We start from the raw sequence: 25,658 nt of genomic DNA, 5'->3' as shown, positions 1-25,658 counted from the left end.
CATCATGATGAGTGTCTCTGTCCTTAATCTTATTCACCTCATCTTCTGATGGGTTGGTAGAGGGAAATACTTCCCCCTCAGATGCATAGTGAGATTTCATTTCAAGGTGGAGGGTATCATTATGTTTAGAGGTTGTACGCTTACGCTTTTCTGCTGGAACATGTTGAATTTTGGAAATTGCTTTCCCAATGGATTCAGCAATAGAGCCCGCAATTGAATCTGCCAGGGAAGGGATGGTCTGTAGGGAAGAAATTGATTGAGATACCTGAACGGCTCACAACGGCGCCACTGAGTCAGAGGAAGTACCCACTACAGGGCCCTGATGCTATCTACCCCCCCCCCCCGGGGATATAATGCTCCTGTCCTAGGATGTGTGCCAACTGTCTAGAGAACAGAGCTTTTGCCCATTGGTCTCTGTGTGGGTTATTTCCCATCTTGGAGAACAGTGAATGTTCTGGGGAGGTAGTGTGGAGATTCTCCACCAATAGCCACTGCTTGATCTGCTGTTGGTCTACACAGATGGTTGCGCGCACTGATAATGGCACCAGTTCTCACAAAGAGTTGAGTGACGTCATACGGAACATGCCTATGGAGCTAGAAGTCAGGGAGTTTTGGTGCAGGCCTCTTCCTTTTGTATGTGTGCCAGAAGTACAAGAAGGATGAACCCCAAGCACTTGATGTGCAGTCAGTCAGAGGGTACCAGTAGCAGGAAGGGAGTCCTGCAGAAGGGGCAGAAACCATTTAGGCAGGCAGGCAGACACGCTACAAGGAGGGATTGCGCTAGAGACCAGCAAAGCTTAAGAAGCTTCCTGCTCCTCTATGGACTCTTGGCCAGAATTCCCGAGCGCCCCATTATGGAGGTACAGGCGATCCTCTGGGTGGCCTGGTCTCCCTAGGGAGATTAATGACCACAGGGACTGTATGACTCCCACATCGTGGGCTAACTTCTAAAGGGTAAGTTGCCTTGCCCCAAGTTTTGCCACTGGTGTCAGCATCATTTGGTTGGGTCTCCTGGTGACCAATGGGTCTAACCTCCTGTGGACAAGACACTTGAAAAATTCAGATAGATGAGGAAGTGCTAGGGGTAAAGAGTAAACTAGGCATGCCTCTTTCTTGTTTTTTAAGTGTCCTGCCTTCTGGAGGATGGAGCTTTACCCCATTGGCCTCCTGTGTCCCCCGAGACCCCAGAGAAATAGGGAGGTGACAGAAAGTTTACTTTTAAGTGGTCATGAGATTTGCATCTTGACATCAACTTTTTTTAAAATTAATGTGAGTGATGTTCATGTTCAATTTAATGTCAAGAAGGTTTCTAACAGAGAAGTTTGAAACCATAAAACAATCTTCCTGGTAACATGAAGTGGTATATTTTTTTAAAGTGATTGAGCAATGTATGGAATTTTAATATATATCAAAGAATCAAAGGCGCTTCACTTCTACATCTAAAGGAATAGTACAAAAATTACAATTTCTCATTAAACTCAAAAAGATATGCATTGGTCTCAAGTGAAAAAGCCCTTAGTTGCTATTATAGGAGTCAATATGTATAAAAAAATAATCTTGGTGTACCATCCAGGATCCTATCACTAATAGCTTATATATATATATATATATATATATATATATATATATATTAGTCCAAAATAGATGCCGCACTCACAGGACTTAGTAAAAATAAAGAAATGTTTATTTGATGGAAAACACTCAAACTAACGTTTCGGCCGCATCCACAGCCTTTCTCAAAGTGCACAAACAAATTACAAGCCCACTCTTAAACCCTATTTGGCGCCAATCTAAAGTTCATGACGTCATCGTGTAACCCACCAATCACCAATCCCATGTGTATAAACCCAAATCCAAACATATATACAACTTTATCATACAGAATTCATGTATATTGTATAAAGAACAAACAAAGCTAAAATTATAGACAGAGACTCAAGAGAGAGAAGGACAGTTAAGTGAAATGAAAGACCAGATATAGACGGCTATTCCGTAGAGTTGAACTGTAACTCACACCCTGTGGGTGACGGATATGCTTGTGTACCAATAAAAACAAAAAGACACACGATGAATATCACTGGGGCAGCCTACAACTTATTGGTGTCACTAGCGCTCGACAAAATTTGTAAAAAATCATTATAGGGCTAAATATCCAAGTACTAAGTTGTCCCGTGTAAGAGCGCGTTCCCGTAGTGACCAAGTCGCGCTGACTGATCATAATGCTGTGCCCAGCCATGCAATCGCTACTTTTTAGGAGACTAATAGTAAGTAGTAAAAGGTCAAACAGATTGCTCATTTAGATAAGCGTTAGAGATTTATAGCTAAACTCTATATATATATATATATAGTTTAGAACCTTGGGTAAAGACTTGTCTCCTAGTCTTATTTTCAGTATCAACAGTAATAGTGGAACATGGTTATAAAATGGTTGGCATGTATAAATTTAAGGAACGAATCAGAGATCAGTATCTCAACCTGTGCAGTACTAGGACTGAAGCAGTTTTAGATACTCTTTTTTTTAGATTTTTCAAATAGACACTTAAATACTTAGATACTTAAATAACATATACAGGTATGGGATCCATTATATGGAAGCCCGTTATCCAGACAGCTTCGAATTACAGGAAGGCCACCTATCATAGACTACATTTTAATAACCTATTCACATTTTTAAAGTATTAAAATTATATAATTAAAGAATGTTAAAGTAGAAGGAAAGGCAATTTGGCATTTTACTGCCAATAGATTTGCCACATTAGTGCAAGCTAGAACGCTATATTTATTCATCAGAAAGCTTTACCATACCTGAGTAAACAACCCTAGAAGCAGGGGGAGCAGGAGAAGGGAGAGAGCTGCTCATACTCTTGCCCCCTGAGTGAATGATTTTTGTAAGAAAGGAAGTCTCATACCAAAGAACATGTTTACACAAAAGAAGAAATCCTGTGTCTTTTGTAAGTGGATTCAGTGCAGCATTTCTGTGAGTGCTTATGGCTGTATTTACAGATCGCTAAGTTTTTTCCCCAGGCTGGTGCTCCTGTTAGAAGATAACCGCACCATCCTGAAAAAGCTGTCTTGAACACCACGCTGTAATTTTACTAACTTTTATATCATCAGTCCTAGGCATCCCTTGCGCAAATTCCTGAGATTTTACTCTACTTAGCATGTGCAGAATGCCAAGCACCAAGGGAACTAAGTGCTGATGTAAGGAGATGACAAAGTGCAGCAATCACAGGCCTGTGCAGTTCTCTCCTAACAGGAGAACCAGCCTGTGGAAGAATTTAGCAATCTGTTTCACTGGGGGGCGTGCCTAACAGTTTGGCACCCACCAGTGAAATAAACTTTACATGTCCTTTAATGCTTATCGGAGGCAAAACAATCCTTTTGGTTTCATTTAATGTTTAAATTATATTTAGTGGACTTTTTAGACTTTATGGAGATCCAAATTATAGAAAGATCCTTTATCTGGAAAACCACAGGTCCTTAACATTCTGGATAACAGGTCCCGTGCCTGTACTCCTGATTTTATTTTAGGCTATGAGCAAATATAAGATGGCGGCATGGATATTGGTGGATATTTATTAGTTTATTGGTTTTAAAACAGATATTTATTGGTTTTAAACAGATATTTACACTGCTTACAAGTAAGTAGTGACACCCCTGGTGACAAACCTACATCTGAAATGTGTAGCTAGCTGCTTCTAATTCCAGAGATTACTGGCATCCAGATGCAGTGATTTGATTTGGCAGCTGCAGATTTGTGGGCTCTTTTGAAGACTACATAGAAGAGGACTGATTGTGACTGCAATTGTGTGATATACACTGTGCATAAACCTGTGTGAGCACACACATTTGCATGTTATGCACAATTGTATACATGTTTCTGCATGAATAATGTATGTATGAATAACGAAGCATTTACTGTAACTCTTCCTCTGGTATTAGAAAATGTATGCATGGATAAATCATGAATACCTTTTTGTCTCATTCCATTAGCTTATAGAAGTGGGTCTTCTTCTTAGTGGCATGGTAAGAGACACTTCAGAGAGTGTTCAGGTTGTCCTGTTCAATGATCAAACCTACATTCTTGCTGAGTTCAACTCCAGCTCTCTTCTTCACAATGTGAGCCATCTTAAGAAGCAAGCTGAGGTGAGAGAAAGGCAACAGATGTTTAACTTTTGTTTCATACAAAAAAATATTACCAGCTGTCTGTTTGGGATTTAAAGCCTTACAAAATGATTTGGGAATTTAGGCAATAGTAAAGCATAGGGTTGCTGTATCATTTTCAACATACAGTAGTTCTGTGAAATTCAGATTCTGGGTTTGGATACTTGCTATCCCATGTATCCTATTTGTGTAGCATGATTAGGTGCTTCTACTGGGGAATGGGAGGTGGAGGATGGCTAGAAAGTCTGACCCAGATGGTAAATTAATATGAGTTGCTGTAACTGCAATGCAGAACTATTGTGAGAACATTAATTTAAAACAATAATATAAAAAACAAGCATGATATATTTCATTCTTTTTCTTTTAAGGACCTGAAAAGCCAAGGGAGATATTCTTCTCGAAATAAAAATGTTGCAAAAAAATACTTAATGGAGCTCCTTGCAAATCGAACTAAGGTAGGGGGAGCGCTACCTTCTTAATCCTTTTTTAAGTGTTGCAATTAAGGATGCACCAAATTCACTATTTTGCGATTCGGCCAAACCCTGAATCCTTTGTGAAAGATTCAGCCGAATACCGAACCAAATCAGAATCCTAATTTGCATATGCAATTTAAGACAGGTAAGGGTTAAAGAGAACCGCTCATGCACCACCTGGCGAAAATTTTTAAACTTGTATGTTTCAGAGACAAAAAGTCACATGATTTTAAATATTTGGATTCAGTTCAGCCAGAGGCATGGATTCAGCTGAATCTTGCTGAAAAAGGCAGAATCTTTGCCAAATCCCAAACTGAATCTTGGACTCGGTGCATCCATAGTTGCAATCATAGTAGACCCCCTTTGAACTTATTGCTGGTATAATGTAGCTATGCATTTCTGGAATATACATCTTGCAAGCTAAACTCAACAATTTTTTATTTAAGACATAGAGATCTGTTTTTTCTTGTCTAGGTGGATACTCTGCTGCTTTTCAGATTGAGCCCACCAAGTGCAGAGTTCAAGTCAGTTCTCAAACAGTACCGGAGGGAGGTGAATACAGATTGTCTGTGTGTGACTGTGGTGCCTGAAAACTTGCAAAGGTACTATTGGAATCTAATTCCTAATAATTCATTCCACAGTTTCCTGTTTTGTTGCTCTCTTTCTTGCCTATTACAAGTTATTTGTGGCAACTGCAGTCTGTTAGGAAAAATGTATTCATTGCTTGCACATACATTATAAATTGCAAAAATATGAAATAAATATAATTAAAGCCATACCTAAAAATAGTGATAGATAAGTTATACAGCAAATAGCTGGAATGTGTCAACAGATGTCTTATAGGTTAACACAGGTTTCTCATTTGTGAGGCTTACTTGAAATAGCAATCTTGCATGCATTTTAAAGGGCACATATCGCCCCATATTGTTTCCGCCACCAGAGGTGTGGGCTAATTGAAAACAGGCAGCACCTCTGAAGAGGGAGCTCCCAGTGCTGGCTGCCATGTTGTTTGGAGTGCCTTCGCAAAATGTGCAAATCTCCCCAATCGCTTATTATGCACATACGCCTGACCTCGAAGCAATAGCCTGCACCTCTGGTGGGGGAATCAGTATAGGGGTGATAGGTGCACCTAAAGCATCCTGTTAATCAGCTGGCTTCTGCTACATTGTTTCTAAAGTCTAAACAAGACAGGGGAACAGAATGTTCTTTTGTATTTCTATAACAGCTGTTTGTTACTTGAATTTCTGACACCTGATTTTTTCTTGTAGAGTGGAGGAGCCAGACCAGTGCTCTGAGGAGAGCCACTCAGAGTCATCAGCTCAGGAAATAGGGTAAACTTTTAAATAACAGTTTTAATGCTGGAGCAGTGAATTTCCATGCCTACTTGCATGAAATTGAAAATAGAATTTACTGTAGACCTTTATAGAACTATACATTATAAGATCAGTCTAAACATGCATGCAAGCTGCCATTTATTCAGTATTACTGACATATACAGTATTGTATAATTCAAAAAAGAAACCCTTATAGCTATTTCATTGAAAGTGTTAATCAATGAAAAAGGGACTGGCATTGGGAAGCTTGAGTTAGGTACAAAACTTACAGCAGGATTATCATGGATGGACGCTGGCGAATACCGACAGAAGATTATAATTATTCAATTTATGTAATGGTTTGTATTATGACAATTGGCATTTAGATGTGAGAATCAAGACCAGTATTTCCAAGCTTAATATACTGATACAAATTTAATACAAGCCAATGGCATAACTTAAAAGCTTGAAAAACTTTTTTTGGAGGGGGGTTGTGGTCTGGCATACAAAGTCCCTGCTAACAGCAATCTTTCCTCTCTATCGCCCTCAACTGCCCACTCCCACATTATTATAGTTTGGCACAGGTGGCAAAGTTAAAGGAGAGGGACTGGGAGTGAGACAACTATACAGCAGACCCTGCACATCTTAGATATAATAGTTAAGCCACTGACAAAAGCTTGCAGGTAATACAATAATAATAAAATTGTATAAGCTGCAGGGAGCTTTAATTTTCTCAGATGGGGATCCTTTTTCCCATTCGTATGATCACTCAGTCATAGGAGTTGTGCTGCTGCCTTCCACTAAGTTGGAATGGTTGCTTCACTACTGGTAGGTAGGGTGGATAGGTCTGCTGCTATCTTCTATTACACTAATTATCTTATTTCTTGTATTCTCTTTTAGAGAGGAAAGTTTTGATCAGTGTAATGATGTCGTACTTCATGGGTTCACTGAACAGGTGCTGAGGTATATAAAATGCAATATATCCACACTGCCTGATTTACAAAGCTTCAGCTTCCATTAATAAATTATATTTGATTTTCATAATATTTTTTTAAACTAATTTTTCTTTTAGGTATGTGTCAGAGCGGGGCACTGTTCGACTCTTAGATCATGTGGCCAAAGTGAATGAAAGATTTCAAGTACCTGAAGATCCCGACAGTGTGAAGAGAAGCCATGATTTTGGTCATGAAGTGATTCCCTCTCCCATTACACAGAGGTCAGAACTTCCAGAGTTTAATATCTTAACATGCTTTATAGATATACATTTCCTAAACAAGCCCTTATTGGTTGCAGTAGAATTTAGGAATGTGATGGTCACGTTGATACTTCTGGAATCTTAAGTTGGATATTTATATTGTGTTTGTACCTTACTACCGGTGGTCATAGGCATACATGTATAATTCTTGGACTCATGTTTCTTCCTGTAACATCTTTGTGTTAAAGGTGGCGCAGTATTCGCATCTTCATATCTTCCACATTCCGTGACATGCACTCAGAGCGAAATTTGATTATTGGGCAGGTGATCCCAGAACTGCGATCCCGGGCTGCATGCCATTACTTGTCAGTAGAGGAAGTAGATCTGAGGTGGGGAATAACTGAGGAGGAAACCAGAAAAGACAGGTGAGAGGAGTAGTAAAACAAACAATATAAAATGTTAATGGTCAAGAGAGAGCAGATTGATAGAAATTTAGACCCTGAAATTGTATGATCTGTTCAATTTTGTTTTTCTTATTAGGCAGCTGCATCTCTGCCTCTCTGAAGTATGCAGGAGCCAGATATTCATAGGCATTTTGGGGGAACGTTATGGACATGTTCCTAAAACATACTCCTTACCTCTCCTGTCCGAATATGAATGGGTATGATTCTGACTTGAAATTATGTTCTTTTTACTTATGGTTAAGTGACAGCATAGACAAATGAAATACATATACACACAACTCTTATGGGACTAAATGGCACATCAAGAAAAAGAAAAAGCCATCTTCTTTGTTTTTCAGCTTTTGTAGTTTTATGCAAGGCCAGAAGTAGAACAGGCAGCAAAGGCACCTGTCTAGGGCTCTGTTATTTTCGGAAAGGGAGTGGAGTACATTCCCAGAAATATTGACTTATTGATATTTTATTTCCCAGATCAAATTAACTGTTAATAACAGAGACACACACCTTTATAAAATGGGTGGACGCATCAGGCACACCAGTTTGCACAAAATCACAATACTGAACACCCTAACATTAAGCTTATTTTTCTAAGTAAGTTAGTCTGATTGTATATTCTACCATTTGTAATAATGAAAAAAGAACTAATACAAGGGTAAAACTCATTTTTTTTTAACCATTGAGTTTTATTCAGAAACAGATTACAGACATAGTTTCAATTCAGAGCATCAAAGGAGAGATCATATGGTACAAAACATATATCAAACTTTTTGTGACATAACATGTGCTTTGATGGATCTCGCTGTAGCATTACATACCCTGTAATTCTGAGTTCCACTGTTTTTGTGGTTTATACATCTACACTTTACTACTACCTTAACACAACTATAAACTGTGCATTGCCAACGCTTGTTCCTAGAGTTTCTAGACCAGAGTGATGGGACGGAAGGACCATTGTGTGGTAGAGATGGAGGGGGAGGGGGTCAACGCTCATTTTTTGTTTCTGATACTGGGTTGTTCTGTTATCGGGGTGGTATCAATTTCCTATATTGTGTTTGTTTAGCCACAAGGACCAAATTTTCTCAAATTTATTTGGGCATCCTCTTCTGACATATAGCAATCTATATGTGGGCATTGCTTGGTTGACTTGGCTTACCCAGAATTGTATGGTTGGAGCTGAGTGGGCTTTCCATTTCATTGTGATAGACTTACGGGCATATGCTAACAGAATAGAAATGAGAGCTCTTTCCGCAGTTGTTGGGGCTAGATCAGTAATTTGGTTTAATAGCATTCCGGATGGTGTTGCCGTGATGGGGGCACTGGTTAGATCAGATATATAGTCTGCCACCTCTGTCCAGAAGCTCGCTATTTTGTTGCAGGTCCAGACCATGTGGATGAAATCTGCTGGGGATTGGTGGCAGCGGGGGCATTCGTCTACCTGGGATGGAGATATCTTTGCTAGTACTTTGGGTGTGATATATGCCCTGTGCAAGAATTTGTACTGTATTAGCCTGTCTCTTGAGGCCACTATATAATCAAAGATTGAGTCAAGGGTTTCCTTCCATTGCTCTTTATTCATGTCTGGTATATCTATTAGCCATTTGATATAGAGTTTGTTTAATAATGTATCGTTAGCCAGTGCCAAAAGGGCATAGGAGCGGGAGAGGGCCTTGGCGTGTGGGCAGTTGTGTGCTTGTTCTTCTATTCGGGAGGGGGGTAGTTTGTAGGGTTGTTCCTTGAAACTGCGAGTGTACTGCATGTCTCAGTTGTAAATATCGGAAGAGCATCCTATTTGGTAGGTTGAAATTATTTTTTAGGGTCTGGAAGTCTAAAAGTTTCCCTTCCTTAACTATATCCTGTATATACTTGACTTGGAAGCTGGCCCATAGCTGGGGGTCTGGTATGGTTTGGAGGTGCTGTAGTTTGGGGTTGCGGGTAAAACTCATTTAAGTCACATTTCCCACTTTTATGAGACTTACCTTACCTACTTTGTCCATGAAGATTCTCATTCATCTAGGTCATGATATACAGTATCTAGTAGAATTAAGTCTAAAACAACTGGACTTTTCTAAGTTTTTTCTTGAAAACCTTTCACCACTCATCCCAGTGGCTTCTTCAGTTGATGATTGGATGCCTGTGACTATACTACCCTTTAGGTTTTAAATATCGGGGAATTCCCTACCAGTCATTTGAACTGAAGAAGCCACTTGGATGAGTGGTGAAATGTTTTTAAAAAAAAAACTCAGAAAAGTCCAGCTGTTTTAGACTTAATTCTACTAGATACCCTTACCTACTTTATTTTGCAGATTCAAAGGTACCCCCCTGGGAGGTCCATCACTGAACTAGAAGCCATGCAATTCTTGCAGAACTCTGATACTGAAAATCCAGGACACTGCAAGGCCTTTTTCTACCTTAGGGACGCAGATCTCCTCCGGTATGAATAATCTTTACTATGTATTTTCTTTCGTTTTTGTCATATACTGTCATTTGTATGAAGGCATGCACTCTAGTAATGCGCGAGTTGGAAAAAAATCAACTGCATCATCTCTGACATGCAACAATAGTAGCAATCATCTGCATCTGCTAACCAGCAAATTAAATGAGTGGGCAGGCAATTAATTCTCACTATGATGTTATGCAGAGATAGGAGAGATGTACAGAATGTTCAGATGGAGGCCTGTTCTGATCTTGCTTTGCTTAGGAAAGGTCTTCGGATCTCTTTCCTGAGCAAAAGGAAATTCACCGCACACTATATTTACAGAAACACACTGTTCTACCAGCTTCTGTAAAATGTGCCCTATTATAGCAGTAAGGATGGGCCAGGACTTTAAGGTGCACTCTTTTTTTTCACATGGCCACTTTTTCTTCCTGCTTGGCGGTAAAATTGTTATGGGGAAAAAGACAGCGTTATTATTTCTGCCTTGCAGCACTAGTGCCCTGAATTTGATTCTGACAAGGGTACTTGTGTATAAGCACCAACATATCCAGTTGCCTGTTTTTTATTCTTTTTATTGTGCCTCGTTGCTTATATGGAGTCTAGGCCTATGATATTTACTCAACTTATTATTCAGTTCCATTCCTAGTAAGTGGGTGTCAGACTTTGGTGCTGAATCTGCTGAATCTGAAATGAAAATGTCATCCCTAAAGAGCAGACTGACAGAGCACTCCTCTGCTGCAACTTACCGGTATGTAAAGAACCCAGATGCACAACACTAGCTGAAAAGTAAGCACAGTTCCTTAGTCACAGGCTTTCTTTCAGTTACTCTTGCCAATGGGGTGGTGAGCGGCAGGGGAAACCTCACTTGACACGACTTCAGAATTTTGGGATTCGAGTGCTAGAAGACATCTGGCAAGCTATAGAGCGCGATTATATTAAAGTAGGTACCAGTGAGACTTCTTTTGGTTTCTTATCCTTGTTCATTCATTTTGATGTTTCATGCATCCTGTAATTAGTTATTAAAGCAGTAATAGTGGTTCTTAAGACATATTCTGTAAAAAAAAGTTTTATCTACTATTTATACTGTAAACACATTTTATTCCTTTGATAATGCTGCAGGAAGGGACGCTGGCATCTAATGAAGATGAAGAGGAGCTTGCGCAGGAGGGCTTCCAGGAGAGGCAAACAAGCCTGTCTTGTGCCAGAAGCAAGCTGGTATTAAGCGCTTGTTCTCAGATACAGGAGAGAACTCATGCCTCCCCAACTAATGGGCGTCTCTTCCTTGTTTGTGGAGACCGAAGCCAGGGAAAAACTATATTTATGGTAGGTTTTTGCTTAAATCTTAACTTGACAAATTATGGGGTTAGCTTTGTTCTTGTTACATCAAGCAAGACCGTTAAATATGTTTTAACTTCATACTTTTGTTGTTGCTTAATGGACATAATGCAACTAGGACTGATGCTTATGCAGATTATGCTTTCCATTTTGTGATCAATTAGTATTCTGGGGAGAGTCCAGTTTGCCTTAATCCACACACTGTATTGTTTACTTTGTTGGCAGGCTGACCTTGTAAAACAGCTGAGAAGTTCTGCTTCCACTACTGTAATTTATCATTTTATGGGAGCCACTCCTGGGGCTCATGAAGTAGAGAAAATGCTCACACGCATCTGTAAACAACTGAGCCAGGGTCTGAACAGAGAATGCTGCAACTTCACATCTTACAGGTCAGTTTAAAGTGATAGCCAATCATATATTGAATAGTTTTTCTTGTACACATAATAGGTAAAAATTGTCTTCTTTTCAGTACTGACATAGTTAAATTTACTACGGAAGTCATGAAACACCACTTACGGGGGGCACAATTCTGCGGGTGAGCTCTGTCTATACAGATTTTTCCTATCACAAAGTATAGAGCTCCAGAGCACATTGTGTTTTTTGGTGCTCCCCATTTTGCCTGTTAAAATGTGCAAGCTATGGACAGGAAGGCTGCCTACCTGCAGCTCCTTTGGTATGTTGCGCCTAACACAAGATGCCACCTACAGTGTGAGACAAAACTGTTTGATCTTGGTTTGTAAAGGAGCCCTATAGTTTGATAGATGTAATATACACGTAACATCTTGTTCTTTCTGTAGGGCTCTACTTTCTGAGTTCCATGACCTTCTTCGTTTAACCTCCCACTCCCTGAGACGGAATAATACATTAACTCTGCTAATTGATGGGGCGGACTTATTATGTGGACGCGCAGGGGAGACCACATCTGAATGGATACCTGAGCATCTTCCTCAGGTAACATTCTGTAGTGAAGTTGTATAAAGTTCTATATTTTTGCAGCTTGGAGGTTTACTGTTTATAATTCATATAAAGAAAAACAAAGCATGAGAACAGGAATTTAGGTAGCTCAATACCTAGATTTTTAAAGGCCCAGTACTGTAAAAAAAAAATGAAAAAGGACCAATTTGAAATGATAGGCCTGTAATAGTCATTCCTGCATTATATCTAGGAAGTTATTAAAATGTATTTCTTGGGATGCACCCAGTTCACTTTGGGATTTGTGCAATGGTTGCATTATTGCTTGCAGCCAGGTCACTATGTGCAAGAAGTTTGTATGTTTTCCTTGTGCTTGCGTGGGTTCCCTCTGGGTACTCTGGTTTCCTTCTATACTCCTAAAACTTACAAGCATACAACTTGGCTCCTGATTAAATTGGCCCTACTGTGGGAATGTGATAGGGACCTTAGATTATAATCTCCATTGGGGCAGGGATTTATATGAATGATCTGTAATCTCTGTAAAGCACTTTAGAATATGTTGGATCATTACAAATAAAGGATAAAAATTAAGTACAAACTTTCAAAGTTTATGTAAATTAGCATTAAGTTTTTTATTTGACCAGATCTTTTGTAGAGTATTCAGTATTTGGCTGGATAAGAATGTTATAGAATAAGATGGTTCCTTGTATTTTTTGGAATGTGTTTTATGCATATGTCGATTATAAGATATCATTTAGATTGTCTCTTTTTTTTTTTTTTTTTTGTTAGAGAATAAACCTGGTTCTTAGTGTGACTGAGGGCTCCTCCCTTGGCTACTCCTTGGCAAGACAAAAGGACACAGTATCTATTTCTCTCACATCACTCCAACCATCAGACCGTGCTGAACTGGTGAGACATTGGCTGGCTGTGTATGGGAAGAAACTAGAAGAATCTGCCTTCAATAACCAGGTGCTGTACATCTCACAACTCTTTATTTTCTATATATTTTCTATAGTTCCATAGACCATGGCTACCTGTTTCCTCTAGCTTTTGTTCAAGAAGAATTTTCATCGACTCACTACAGTCAGGTGGATCATAAAAGACAGCATTTTGTACAAGTCTTCAATCTTAAAGCATATGTCTGCTTTTGTTGTTATGAAACTTCCTTTGACACCTTACACTACGACCTGCAAAGTGACACATATGCACTATAGGGACAACTGACCGATATGCATTAGCTTTAGACATCTTTATAACAATACTATTTCTCTTTAATTCTGTGCTTTATTGGCAAGTGTGGAACTCTCTGAAATAATTTTCTCTGGCATCTCCAGGGGACACAGGAGACTAATGGGGTAAAGCTCCATCCTCTAGGAGGCAGGACACTCGAAAACTTCCTCTTATATCTCAGTATTCAAGTGTCCTCCTGGACAGAAGGTTGGGCCCATTAGTCTTCAGGAGACCCAAAGAAAGGATTCTTTGGCCAGCAACACCAGGGGCAAAACTTAGGGCAAGGCTACTTATCTCTCAGAAGTTAGCCCCTTACTCGAGTCATACAGGGGTCATTACTCTCTCTAAGGAGATTCTGCCCAGGAGACCACAAAATAGCAGTACCCATTGGTCTCCTGTGTCCCATGGAGATGCCAGAGACAATAGGATTTATCACTCACTCATGTTTAGGCGTAAAGATAGTATATTAAGATTATATTAGGCATGCCTCGTTGTTGTTTTTTAAGTATCCTGCCTCCTGGAGGATGGAGCTTTACCCTATTGGTCTCCTGTGTCCCCCTGTCGACTACAAGGAAACAGATCATTTGATCATTTTCTTATACCAAACGTATTTATACTTTCAGTATTTTATACAGCTTATGAAGATGCACAGTTTCTGTCTTACACTCAGTGTAGGCCTCACGTGTTACAAAGTGGTCTCAAAGATTTTTGCACAACTGTCTCCTTGTTGCAGAACAGTATAACACCAGCCTTAAAACCTTGAGAGCAGTGTTGCTTATTGTTGCACATGCTGCAGGGGCTTCTGGTTGTTCTTAAAGTTATATTTATCTTCTCAGATGCGCTTATTACTGATCAAGAAGGGAACAAAGCACCCCCTGTATTTGACAATGGCATGTGAGGAGCTACGTGCCACTGCTGTCTTTGAAAGGGTCAGTAATTGCATTACATATTTACACAAGTGGAATTAGGCAGTCATGTATGTGCCATGAAGTGTAAGAACATTCCAGTCTTTCTTATAGTATCCGCTTCGTTTGTGCCCCATCAGAGGGGAGCATTGTATGTGAAACCTCATCTATTTATGATCCCAAACAGAAACTTTACTGTTGTTTACTTTCAATAATTTTTTCTAGGGTATTTGCTGATCTTCACACGCACTTGCCCTAGTAAAAATGCTTTTTAAGAGTCTACTGTCTTTACATATTTTACATCCAGTAAAGCAGTATCCATTATTGCAGCTCTCAGATGATATTGAGAAGCTGCCCGCTACTCTTCCAGCGCTCATTCAAAGAAGACTAGAGAGTCTAGAGCAAGAACATGGAGTGACTACAGTGTCCATTGCATTAGCTGTGATTTGCCTGTCACGTAAAGGTAAAATATAATTGTAGATTAATTTTATATTTATAAATCTCTTTGGTACTCAGCATTATTTAGGTGCAAGGTAACTGTGACTCTCAAAATATTTGCAGGCCTACCAGAGAGAGACCTTCTCAGGATTCTGAGCTCACTGCAAGCACTGAACTGTGTGTTTACTGCAAAGTGGAATGCGATGCTGGCAGCTTTTGCTGGAGCACAGAATCTTCCAATGGCCACATTCGCCCTGCTCCTTAGGGGAGTGAGAAGGTGAGGAGTGGGATATGTTGCCCAGTCTATATAAATCAACAGCAGATCGCAATTCTAAAAAGAAACTCAAGTATGTTGATACAGTTGCTGTCAAAGTAGTTAATGAATTGCTCTGGTCTTTAACCCTTTTACTGCCAGCCATTTTGGTCAAAGCGGAACTTGTATTGCCAGACAGTTTTTGAACATTTTGCACTGTTTCACTTTAGGGGCCTTTCCTCGGGGGGACTTTTAGTTTACCAAGGAAAACAATATATCGTTTTTTTCAGAACAACCTAAGCTTTCAAAATATGGTGTAATTCCAATTCTGTAACAAGATATAGGCTTCTAAATGTCTAAAAATGCAAAAAAAATCAAATTTTCCATAATATAATCACACATACTAGAAACAAAAATTATTTTATGCACGAATATACAACTGATTTGGAAAGTCCCATGTCTCCTGAACGTGCCAATACCAAATATATATAGTTTTATGGAGATTTCTCACTTGTATAGGTCAAAAACTCCCAGCAGTACACTACCAAATTCCCAAAGCACTGCTCCAAAAAAAACTGCATACTTTGGATTTCAAGGCCAAAATTCCACTAACAGAAGGTTTATCCCAGAAAATTGTACATTTTTGGAAAGAACAGATTCTGGGGAATACAGAATAGGCACAACTGTCTGTCTACTCCAAACTATCAAGTCGCAATGCTTTCCTAAAGTTATTGGTTTTTATCAAAATTTGTGATTTTTTTTAAAAATCGCTTCAAAGCTTCCAGTCTATAGTATCTTATCTCCTACAGGTCATAAAGTAACCAAATAAAACACCCTAAATATGAATGCCTGGGGTCCACTGAACAGTTTGATGCCCAATATGTATAGGTTTACCCAAGTATGTGGCATGTAGGGGCCCCAATGTGAACATACCCCATATGAACTGTCATTTCTGTCATTTCAGCTTCTGCAAAATCAACACATTTACATCATTATATGTGGGATAAAGCTAGTAAAAAGTATGCTCACCCCAGAAAGTCATATATTTTTGGAAAGTACACATTCCCCCGAATCTAAAATGGGTACCCATGTCTTTCTACTCCAAAGTACCAAGCCGCACAGCTTTTCTAAAGTTAGCAATTTTGATGACATTTCCAAAAATCCCCTCAAAGCTTCCACTTTGAAGCATCTTATCTCCCACATAGCATTAGGTACCAAGATAAAACACCCTGAGTTTGAACGCCAGGGGTCCACTGAACAGTTTGATGCCCAATATGTATAGGTTTACCTAAGTATGTGGCATGTAGGGGCCCCAATGTGAACATACCCCATATGAACTGTCATTTCTGTCATTTCAGCTTCTGCAAAATCAACACATTTACATCATTATATGTGGGATGAAGCTAGTAAAAAGTACGCTCACCCCAGAAAGTCATATATTTTTGGAAAGTACACATTCCCCCGAATCTAAAATGGGTACCCATGTCTTTCTACTCCAAAGTACCAAGCCGCACAGATTTTCTAAAGTTAGCAATTTTGATGACATTTCCAAAAATCCCCTCAAAGCTTCCACTTTGAAGCATCTTATCTCCCACATAGCATTAGGTACCAAGATAAAACACCCTGAATTTGAACGCCAGGGGTCCACTGAACAGTTTGATGCCCAATATGTATAGGTTTACCTAAGTATGTGGCATGTAGGGGCCCCAGTGTGAACATACCCCATATGAACTGTCATTTCTGTCATTTCAGCTTCTGCAAAATCAACACATTTACATCATTATATGTGGGATAAAGCTAGTAAAAAGTATGCTCACCCCAGAAAGTCATATATTTTTGGAAAGTACACATTCCCCCGAATCTAAAATGGGTACCCATGTCTTTCTACTCCAAAGTACCAAGCCGCACAGCTTTTCTAAAGTTAGCAATTCTGATGACATTTCCAAAAATCCCCTCAAAGCTTCCACTTTGAAGCATCTTATCTCCCACATAGCATTAGGTACCAAGATAAAACACCCTGAATTTGAACGCCAGGGGTCCACTGAACAGTTTGATGCCCAATATGTATAGGTTTACCTAAGTATGTGGCATGTAGGGGCCCCAATGTGAACATACCCCCATATGAACTGTCATTTCTGTCATTTCAGCTCCTGCAGAATCAACACATTTACATTATTATATGTGGGATAAAGCTACAAAAAAGTACGCTCACCCCAAAAAGTCATATATTTTTGGAAAGTACACATTCCCACGAATCTAAAATGGGTACCCATGTCTTTCTACTCCAAAGTACCAAGCCGCACAGCTTTTCTAAAGTTAGCAATTTTGATGACATTTCCAAAAATCCCCTCAAAGCTTCCACTTTGCAGCATCTTATCTCCCACATAGCATTAGGTACCAAGATAAAACACCCTGAATTTGAACACCAGGGGTCCACTGAACAGTTTGATGCCCAATATGTATAGGTTTACCCAAGTATGTGGCATGTAGGGGCCCGAATGTGAACATACCCCCATATATACTGTCATTTCTGTCATTTCAGCTCCTGCAAAATCAACACATTTACATCATTATATGTGAGATAAAGCTACAAAAAAGTACGCTCACCCCAGAAAGCCATATATTTTTGGAAAGTACACATTCCCCCGAATCTAAAATGGGTACCCATGTCTTTCTACTCCAAAGTACCAAGCCGCACAGCTTTTCTAAAGTTAGCAATTTTGATGACATTTCCAAAAATCCCCTCAAAGCTTCCACTTTGCAGCATCTTATCTCCCACATAGTGTTAGGTACCAAGATAAAACACCCTAAATTTGAACGCCAGGGGTCCACTGAACAGTTTGATGCCCAATATGTATAGGTTTACCTAAGTATGTGGCATGTAGGGGCCCCAATGGGAACATACCCCCATATGATCTATCATTTCAGCTCCTGCAAAATCAACACATTTACATCCTTTATGTGGGATAATGCTACAAAAAAAGTACATTCACCCCAGAAAGCCATATATTTTTGGAAAATACACATCCCCCCGAATCTATAATGGGTAAATATTTCTTATTGCTACAAAGTACCAAGCTGTAAAGCTTTCCTAAGTTTGCAGATTTATATGACATTTCGAAAATCGCATAAAAATGTTGCAATTTGCCGCATTTATCTCTCACAATTTCTTGATAAAGATCAGATAAAGACAAATCACCCCAAAAAGGAACACCAGAGGTCTACTGAACAGTTTGATGCCCAATATGCATAGATATACCAAAGTCTGCGGTATGTACTGAACCCTAAATGAAAATAGCGCATAAGGATTTCTCGCCTGCCAGCTCAGCTTTTGCACACAGAGCCCCCTGTCAGTGTATTATGTGCCAAAACTTCCCCTAACTATACAGATCCCCCACAAAACCATATATTTTTGGAAAGTACACATTCTGACAAATCCAACAAGGGTAAAGAGTCCTTTCTACACCAAAGTACCAATCTGCAGAGCTTTCCTAAAGTTATCGGTTTTTATGACATTTCAGAAAATCGCCTAAAAATGTTGCAATTTGTCGCATTTATCTCACACAATTTCTTGCGTACAAAGGCAAGTCACCCCAAATAGGAACACCAGAGGCCTACTGAACAGTTTGATGCCCAATATGCATAGATATACCAAAGTCTGCGGTATGTACTGAACCCTAAATGAAAATAGCGCATAAGGATTTCTCGCCTGCCAGCTCAGCTTTTGCACACAGAGCCCCCTGTCAGTGTATTATGTGCCAAAACTTCCCCTAACTATACAGAGACCACCACAAAACCATATATTTTTGGAAAGTACACATTCTGACAAATCCAACAAGGGTAAAGAGTCCTTTCTACACCAAAGTACCAAGCCGCAAAGCTTTCCTAAAGTTATCGGTTTTTATGACATTTCAGAAAATCGCCTAAAAATGTTGCAATTTGCCGCATTTATCTCACACAATTTCTTGCGTACAAAGGCAAGTCACCCCAAATAGGAACACCAGAGGCCTACTGAACAGTTTGATGCCCAATATGCATAGATATACCAAAGTCTGCAGTATGTACTGAACCCTAAATGAAAATAGCGCATAAGGATTTCTCGCCTGCCAACTCAGCTTTTGCACACAGAGCCCCCTGTCAGTGTATTATGTGCAGTAACCCCCCCTAACTATACAGTGACCCCCAGAAAACCATATATTTTTAGAAAGTACACATTCTGATGAATTCAAAATAGGTAAAGTTATTTTTGTACACCAAAGTTACACCTGGCAAAGCTACGCTAAAAACAGATCAGGAACACTTATATAGGGATAAAATGTGATAAAACCACAAAAATTGTGCAAATCAGTGAAACAACAAAATAAGTCACATGACAGTGTAATTAGTGGCCAGAATATCTGATCCAATAGTTACGCTGTCAAAATAAACAGTTTTTAGGTAAAAGAAAATAAAAACAAAGTGGTAAAATGAAAAAAAAAAAAAAAAAAAAAAGCAAAACAAAAAAAACCCAAAGTGTTTGTGTATACATGTGTGTACATGTGTAAAAGTTGTGTGATAGTGTGTAAGTGTGTATATCAGTGTAAATAAGTGTATAAAAGTGTGAAAAATGAAAAAATTAAAAATTAAAAAAAAAAAATTAAAAAATGCTAAAATGTGTGCTGTAAGTGTGTGTAAATGTATGTAAGTGTGTATAAATGTATGTAAATGTGTGTATAAGTGTGTAAAAGTGTGTAAATGCAATAAAAAAAAAAACTCCTTACCTGTTCCTGAAGACCGATCGCTTCCTTCCTCATTTGGGCCGGCGCTGGGGGAGAGGGAGGAAGCAGGAAGCAGCAGACGCGATCGCGTCTGCTGCTTCCTGGAGGGTCCTGCGAGCGATCGGCTCGCAGGACCCTGATGACAGCCCCCCTGGCACATTGCCCAGGGGGGCTGTCATTGTTAGAAGCCCTCTGCAGCGGCGGCACATGCCGCCGCTGCAGAGGGCAGCGCTTAAACGCCAACGACGTATGAGACACGTCGTTGGCGTTTAAGCCCTTTTACTGCCAGCACGTATGCCATACGTGCTTGGCAGTAAAAGAGTTAATATTTCTCTTGTCTATATTGGGGGACACAGGCACCTTGGGGATAAAGGTCCTGCAGCTTGGAGAGAGGAGATAAAGGAGTCAAAGTAGCTTCTTCTGCTCAGGGCTTATCCCCTGCCTACTTCCCTCTACCCTCAGTATTCCTTTAGTGTCCTCAGAAGGAGGACAAATACTAGGTGGCAGGGAGCAGTGGTGTAGACTCAGTCCAACACCCTGCCACATGGGGGCCACCATTGGCTTTCTATGGCCCTTCCAGCCACTTTGGACTTAAAGGAGAAGGAAAGGCTAAGTCACTTGGGGGTACCAAAATGTTAGGCACCCCCAAGTGACTTTAATCGTTTACCTTTTACCCCGGGCTGGTGTTCCCGTTAGGAAAAAAAACGCACCACCCTGTCCTGCCTGCGAGCGAGCGTCTCCTCTTCATGCTTCTGTCTTTGCACGCACTTGCGCATGCACAGTAGAATGAAAAGCCGAACTTTAACAAAAAAAGTTGGTTTTTTCACTCTACTGCGCATGCGCCGGCCCAGGGATTCCAAAGACAGAAGAGGAAGAGGAAACGCTCCCTGGACCAAGGAGAATGGGATCTACATCTGGAGGTCTTTTAGGTGATAGTGGATCGGTGGGGCACATTCCGGAAGTGGACCTGATGACATTCAGATACAACCGCAAGCTACCAGGGTTCATCGCAAGAAGCAGGCATCCAAGCGCACTAGTGCTCAATGCACTGGTAACGCTATGTCCATTCCGGTTTGCCTATGTATTTCCACCGCTGGCTCTAATACCACAGGTCATCAAGAGGATAAAGAGAAAGAGAGTAAAAACAATTCTGGTAGCTCCCTACTGGCCGTGTTGAACTTGCTTTGCAGATCTGCTGTCCCAAGGCCCAATCATCCACCCAAATTCACTGCAGATAGATTACCAATAATTATTATATAGTTTCATATGCTGACTTCCAAGACTGTGTTCCTCTTGACTATCACCTTAGGCAGATGTGTCTCAGAGCTGATGGCATTGTCCTGTAGGTCACCATTCACCATCTTCCACTCGGACAAGGTAGTGTTAAGACTCCAGAAATCCTCCCATAGGTGATGTCCAGAATTTCACATCAATCCGGACCTAGTTTTTCCTTTCTTTTGTCCAGACCCCAAGAGAAAACGTTGCACACTCTTGGTTTAGTTCATTCCCTCCAGCCGTACAGTGGAGTAACACAGATGATCAGAAGGGTAGAATGCTATCTTTGTGCTCAGAGGCAGACCCCCACCATTCTTAGTCAGGGCATCGGGCATCGGCTGAACAGATGTGTAGGGCCGCAGTGTAGTCCTCCCTGAACACGTTTTCCAGATTCTACAAAATACACACATATTCATTGGCCTGTCGGGCTAATTCTGCGTATATTTAATTTAAGGCTCCTTATTAGTAAAACAGGAGGAGTCTTAAATAATATATGCCCAACTCTGAATTCGATATCGAGCGTTCCCAATCAATTGGTATAAAGGTGAAAAATCATGACAATTATTTAATAAAATAATTTATTTAAATATGAATATTACAAAAATGAAATTATTACTTAACACTCCCTGATATCTATCTAATAATTAATCAAAATGAACATTGACCAATAGACATTATTCAATAAATGGCAAGCATCCACAAGATAATATATGTATGTTCACTTTCAATACTTAATAACAAGGTAATTAAATATGTTGAATCAAAGGAAGGGTAAATAATTGATTTTGAGGTCTTAAGGAATTCTATCCTTAAATTTTCTTATTTCTCCATTAAATCGCTAACTTGGATATCATATATGTGTTAATGAAAAATAAAATGGACCCAAATTAAACAGATTATTCCCAGTTTGCAACTCTGGGAAAGTCAATGTTTAGGGTAAGACTATAATATACATAGGAATAATAAATATCCAAGCATACAACCTAATCGAGAAAAAGTATAACAAAATTTATATTTACCAGAGTAGAGTTTTCTTATAGTTGAGAGTAGTTTCTCCTTCCTCTTCCAGTTTTTTAGATCCCCTTAGATTTTCTTTTTCAGGTTCTTTCTTTTAGATCCCTCTTTCCTTTTTTTTTCAGGTTTTCTCGGATCTTTAGATCTTAGTCCTTTTCTTAGTTTCCTCTGTCTCCTAACTTATCCCTCATCTCTATCTAAAACTCCACCTCAGGGATTTATCAACTAGCCAACTGGCATCAAAGGGCAGTCTTTAAGTTAAACTATCACCAGTTGATTTAAATATTTATTACAGTGACCTTTGGACCCGTAATGTCCTCCACCATCTGTGGATGTCACTGTTTCCTCAATATTGTGGTCTGAAAATATTCAGAAAATATAAAATAACTTTTGACCTTCCTTAATTCGATGTTACACACTATTGTTGACATTGCTCCACACTAGAACAATGCTGTGTAACTACTTAATGCCTTAGTACACATACAATATACCTGTGAACACACTAGCCATTCAGAATTGGTCTGTCCTTGATTAATTATTACCCTCTCAACAGGTATGCTCTATATTGTGGAGAGTTTGTAAGATCCTTCAAGGTGTTCTCATCTTGTTCACCTAGACACCAAGGATTATATAACCTTTGATATTTGCTTTAACCCAAAGGTTATACATCTGGGCTAGTAATCCGATACAAACCTCCTTTTCAACATATACGTTTCTGATCAACTAAACAAAATAACATTCATTATTTATTCCTATATGATTCATCAAAAAGCATAATATCATTCATGAATATATATTCTATTAAGTAACATAATCACATTATCATTAACAAATCAAAATATTCTTGTAATTAATAATTATCTTATCTGAAAATCCGACAGGCCAAAGCCAGTTTTGGGAGAAAGGTGGTTTTGGGATGTCCCCATGGTACCTGTGCCCCCCAATATAAGCAAGAAAAAGAGATTTTTGTACTTATTGTTAAATCTTTTTCTCTTGTCCTATCATTTGGGGACACAGGCCTTCTCTCCCTGTAATGGTTATAGCTTAAAGGTTACATTTTCAACTGTTGCAGGTTGTTCGATTTTACTTAAATCTCAGGGTCCTCACTATCTGTTAATGACCTTGGAGTAGTTTGTGTTCTCACTTAGGGGGCTTCTTGGGTGGGGATCCTCCTCTGGTCAAGGTTATGGTTTTTTGTGTCAGTTGGTTCTTTCCTTCTTCGGTCTGAAAACTGAGGGTAGATGGGAGTAAGCAGGGGATGAGCAGGAGGAGGAGCTACATTAACTCCTTAGTGTCCTTTCTCCAAGATGGAGGATCCTGGCACTTGCAACATTGTTTAAAAAGTAACAATCGGGAGTTCAGAAAATGCTGCTTTGTATTGCAATTACATTTACAAATAACTTTTAAAGCACTAATAATTTTTAATGAATTGATATTGGAATGTTGCTTTCTTTTATTAAGAAAAAAAATATTTTTGAGGTTGACATTTTCTTTTAAATGTATTCTAGGTGGTTTAGAATTACAAAAATCCATGTGTCTTTGCTATTTTCTAATCATTGTACAATCCTTTTATAGTGTTCTTGGTCTCTGGTTACCAGCATTGACATCTGACCATAGACTGCACCTTCCTAGCTGTCTCCTGAGAGATGCAGTGGAAAAGCGTTATTTAATGAAACGTGATGTTACTAAAGCTGCACACCTTCTCATGGCCGGTATGGAGCAATATTAACCCTCACTTGTCCTCTTTGTTGCTATTTTTTTTTTTTGTATTTCTGACAGTTTTTTGGGTCTTTTTTCCAGCACATTTTTGGACAGTTTGTTCCCCTGAAGATCCAGATTCTGTCCCTGTGATTAATGCTGAGTGCCTGAGTGAGCTGTCTCACCACCTGGTAAACTTTCCTGTTTACAATGATTTCATTTGTAAAATGTTAAAAAGTGTAGAACAGTCGGAAAATGGTGTGCGGGTAAGGGGGAATCTTTTATTCATGCAAGAATTGGTAGTACTGGCCTCACTGGCTTTTTTAAATTTTCTACAAGTTATTCTGTGTTAAGGCATGATAACCTTTATACTTCTACTTTAAACATAAATGTATCTTCTATTGGACTGTTCAATTGAAATATGCACTATTAGAATTAGCTTTCTTCCCTAATACTTTGCCATGTTTAGGGCGATGGCATATGGTTAAATCCCATGTTCTTTTGCCCAGATATTTCTTATAAAAAGTAACTCTGGTATAAATGGGGATGTTTTTTTAGATCATTCCCTGTTATAATCAATGAGAATCGAGAATCACTTGCAAAATTGTAAACAGATAATATAACACTTTGTTTTTAAGCTGTGCAGTGAGCAGTTGCACACACTGGGCTGGCTTCTTACACACCTTCCATTTCTGCGGGTACATGCCGCTCTGGGACTTCTACCACATCTTTGCCAGGTTTACAGCATGTATGGTGAGTATTTGTCTTGGCCAGCAAATTTTATATCAAACATACTGTATAGGGAAACCAGCAACATTGGGATTAATTTGATATGTACTTAGGAGACACTATGTTACTCTCCATAAAAATACACAGACAAAAGCATTTGTGGTAAATCACCACTCCACTTGAAATAGGAGGCTAGTAAAACAATAGAAGTATTAGCTACTTGGACCATCATCAAGCCATTCTAATCATATGCTTTGAGAAAGGATGATAGTTATTTTCTGTGCTGAAACAAATTGTTATAGTGCAAAAATTGAACTGTTTAATCTTATATGATCAGTTATGTTTTACTGAATGATAACTATTATTACTGCTCAATGAAATGTATTGGTTATTTATAAATTGGCTTTTTAGAGTATTTGTTCTCCTCTGTAAATACTGTATAGAATCACAATATGTTGGCCTCTTGTGACTCTTATCCAGATGTTCCCTTATAGCATCATGATAATGGGTTCCTCAAATCAAAATCTTTCTTCCATTACATTTGTTGGTAGTAATTCTGCTCCAGTCAGTATATGGGAGATTAAAATCCACATGTTAAGACTTTTCTACAGACTTATGACCCTTTTCTCACTGCATCGGGAGCTCTTTCATTTACTTGGGTGGGTCTGTGCAATATTCCAATAATTAAGTTGCTTCTACAGCTTGGTACTTGGTATTAAATCATAGACACACACCCCTTTTTGTTTTCTCTGTCCCTTTAAAATATGTTATAACATTCAATATGTACTGCCCAGTCTCTTTACCTCTTTAAGAATGTTTCAGTAATACCAAAAATGATATAGTAATCATGCATTGGCCCAGACTGGGCTCCTGTACAGTACTGTACAATCTGAAATTGGTTTATGTGCTGTATAATAAAAATAGAACCGCTAACTTACTGCACACTAGCCAAAAGGGATAGCTGGGAAATACCTGAAGTTAGAGGCATGATGATCAATGTAAAAGTTCCCTGGCATGGTGTATTTCTTACAGAATTGAAATTTACAAATTTATAGCTAGTTAAGGGGAGATA

The 25,658-nt window shown here is 39.2% G+C and overlaps 1 protein-coding gene across 2 annotated transcripts in view; it reads left to right on the top strand.

Moving 5' to 3' along the window:
- Positions 1-25,658, top strand: part of tep1 (telomerase associated protein 1) — a 65,392-nt gene that overhangs the window by 17,869 nt on the left and 21,865 nt on the right. For both annotated transcript variants that reach the window (XM_012970132.3, XM_031891533.1), the window contains exons 14-34: positions 3,994-4,146; positions 4,533-4,619; positions 5,112-5,239; positions 5,906-5,968; positions 6,851-6,913; positions 7,023-7,166; positions 7,394-7,570; positions 7,686-7,806; positions 9,910-10,037; positions 10,675-10,788; positions 10,863-10,980; positions 11,160-11,363; positions 11,601-11,764; positions 12,173-12,326; positions 13,077-13,256; positions 14,354-14,446; positions 14,753-14,885; positions 14,984-15,137; positions 23,735-23,871; positions 23,960-24,048; positions 24,496-24,610. In XM_012970132.3, the coding sequence (XP_012825586.2) occupies positions 3,994-4,146; positions 4,533-4,619; positions 5,112-5,239; positions 5,906-5,968; positions 6,851-6,913; positions 7,023-7,166; positions 7,394-7,570; positions 7,686-7,806; positions 9,910-10,037; positions 10,675-10,788; positions 10,863-10,980; positions 11,160-11,363; positions 11,601-11,764; positions 12,173-12,326; positions 13,077-13,256; positions 14,354-14,446; positions 14,753-14,885; positions 14,984-15,137; positions 23,735-23,871; positions 23,960-24,048; positions 24,496-24,610 (2,719 nt within the window). The remainder of the gene's footprint in view (positions 1-3,993; positions 4,147-4,532; positions 4,620-5,111; positions 5,240-5,905; positions 5,969-6,850; positions 6,914-7,022; positions 7,167-7,393; positions 7,571-7,685; positions 7,807-9,909; positions 10,038-10,674; positions 10,789-10,862; positions 10,981-11,159; positions 11,364-11,600; positions 11,765-12,172; positions 12,327-13,076; positions 13,257-14,353; positions 14,447-14,752; positions 14,886-14,983; positions 15,138-23,734; positions 23,872-23,959; positions 24,049-24,495; positions 24,611-25,658) is intronic.

This window comes from Xenopus tropicalis, chromosome 1 (assembly GCF_000004195.4).
Source record: "Xenopus tropicalis strain Nigerian chromosome 1, UCB_Xtro_10.0, whole genome shotgun sequence".
Taxonomy (NCBI): Eukaryota; Metazoa; Chordata; class Amphibia; order Anura; family Pipidae; genus Xenopus; species Xenopus tropicalis.
Note: the sequence above shows the minus strand (reverse complement) of the source record. Positions and strands in the feature narration are given on the sequence as shown.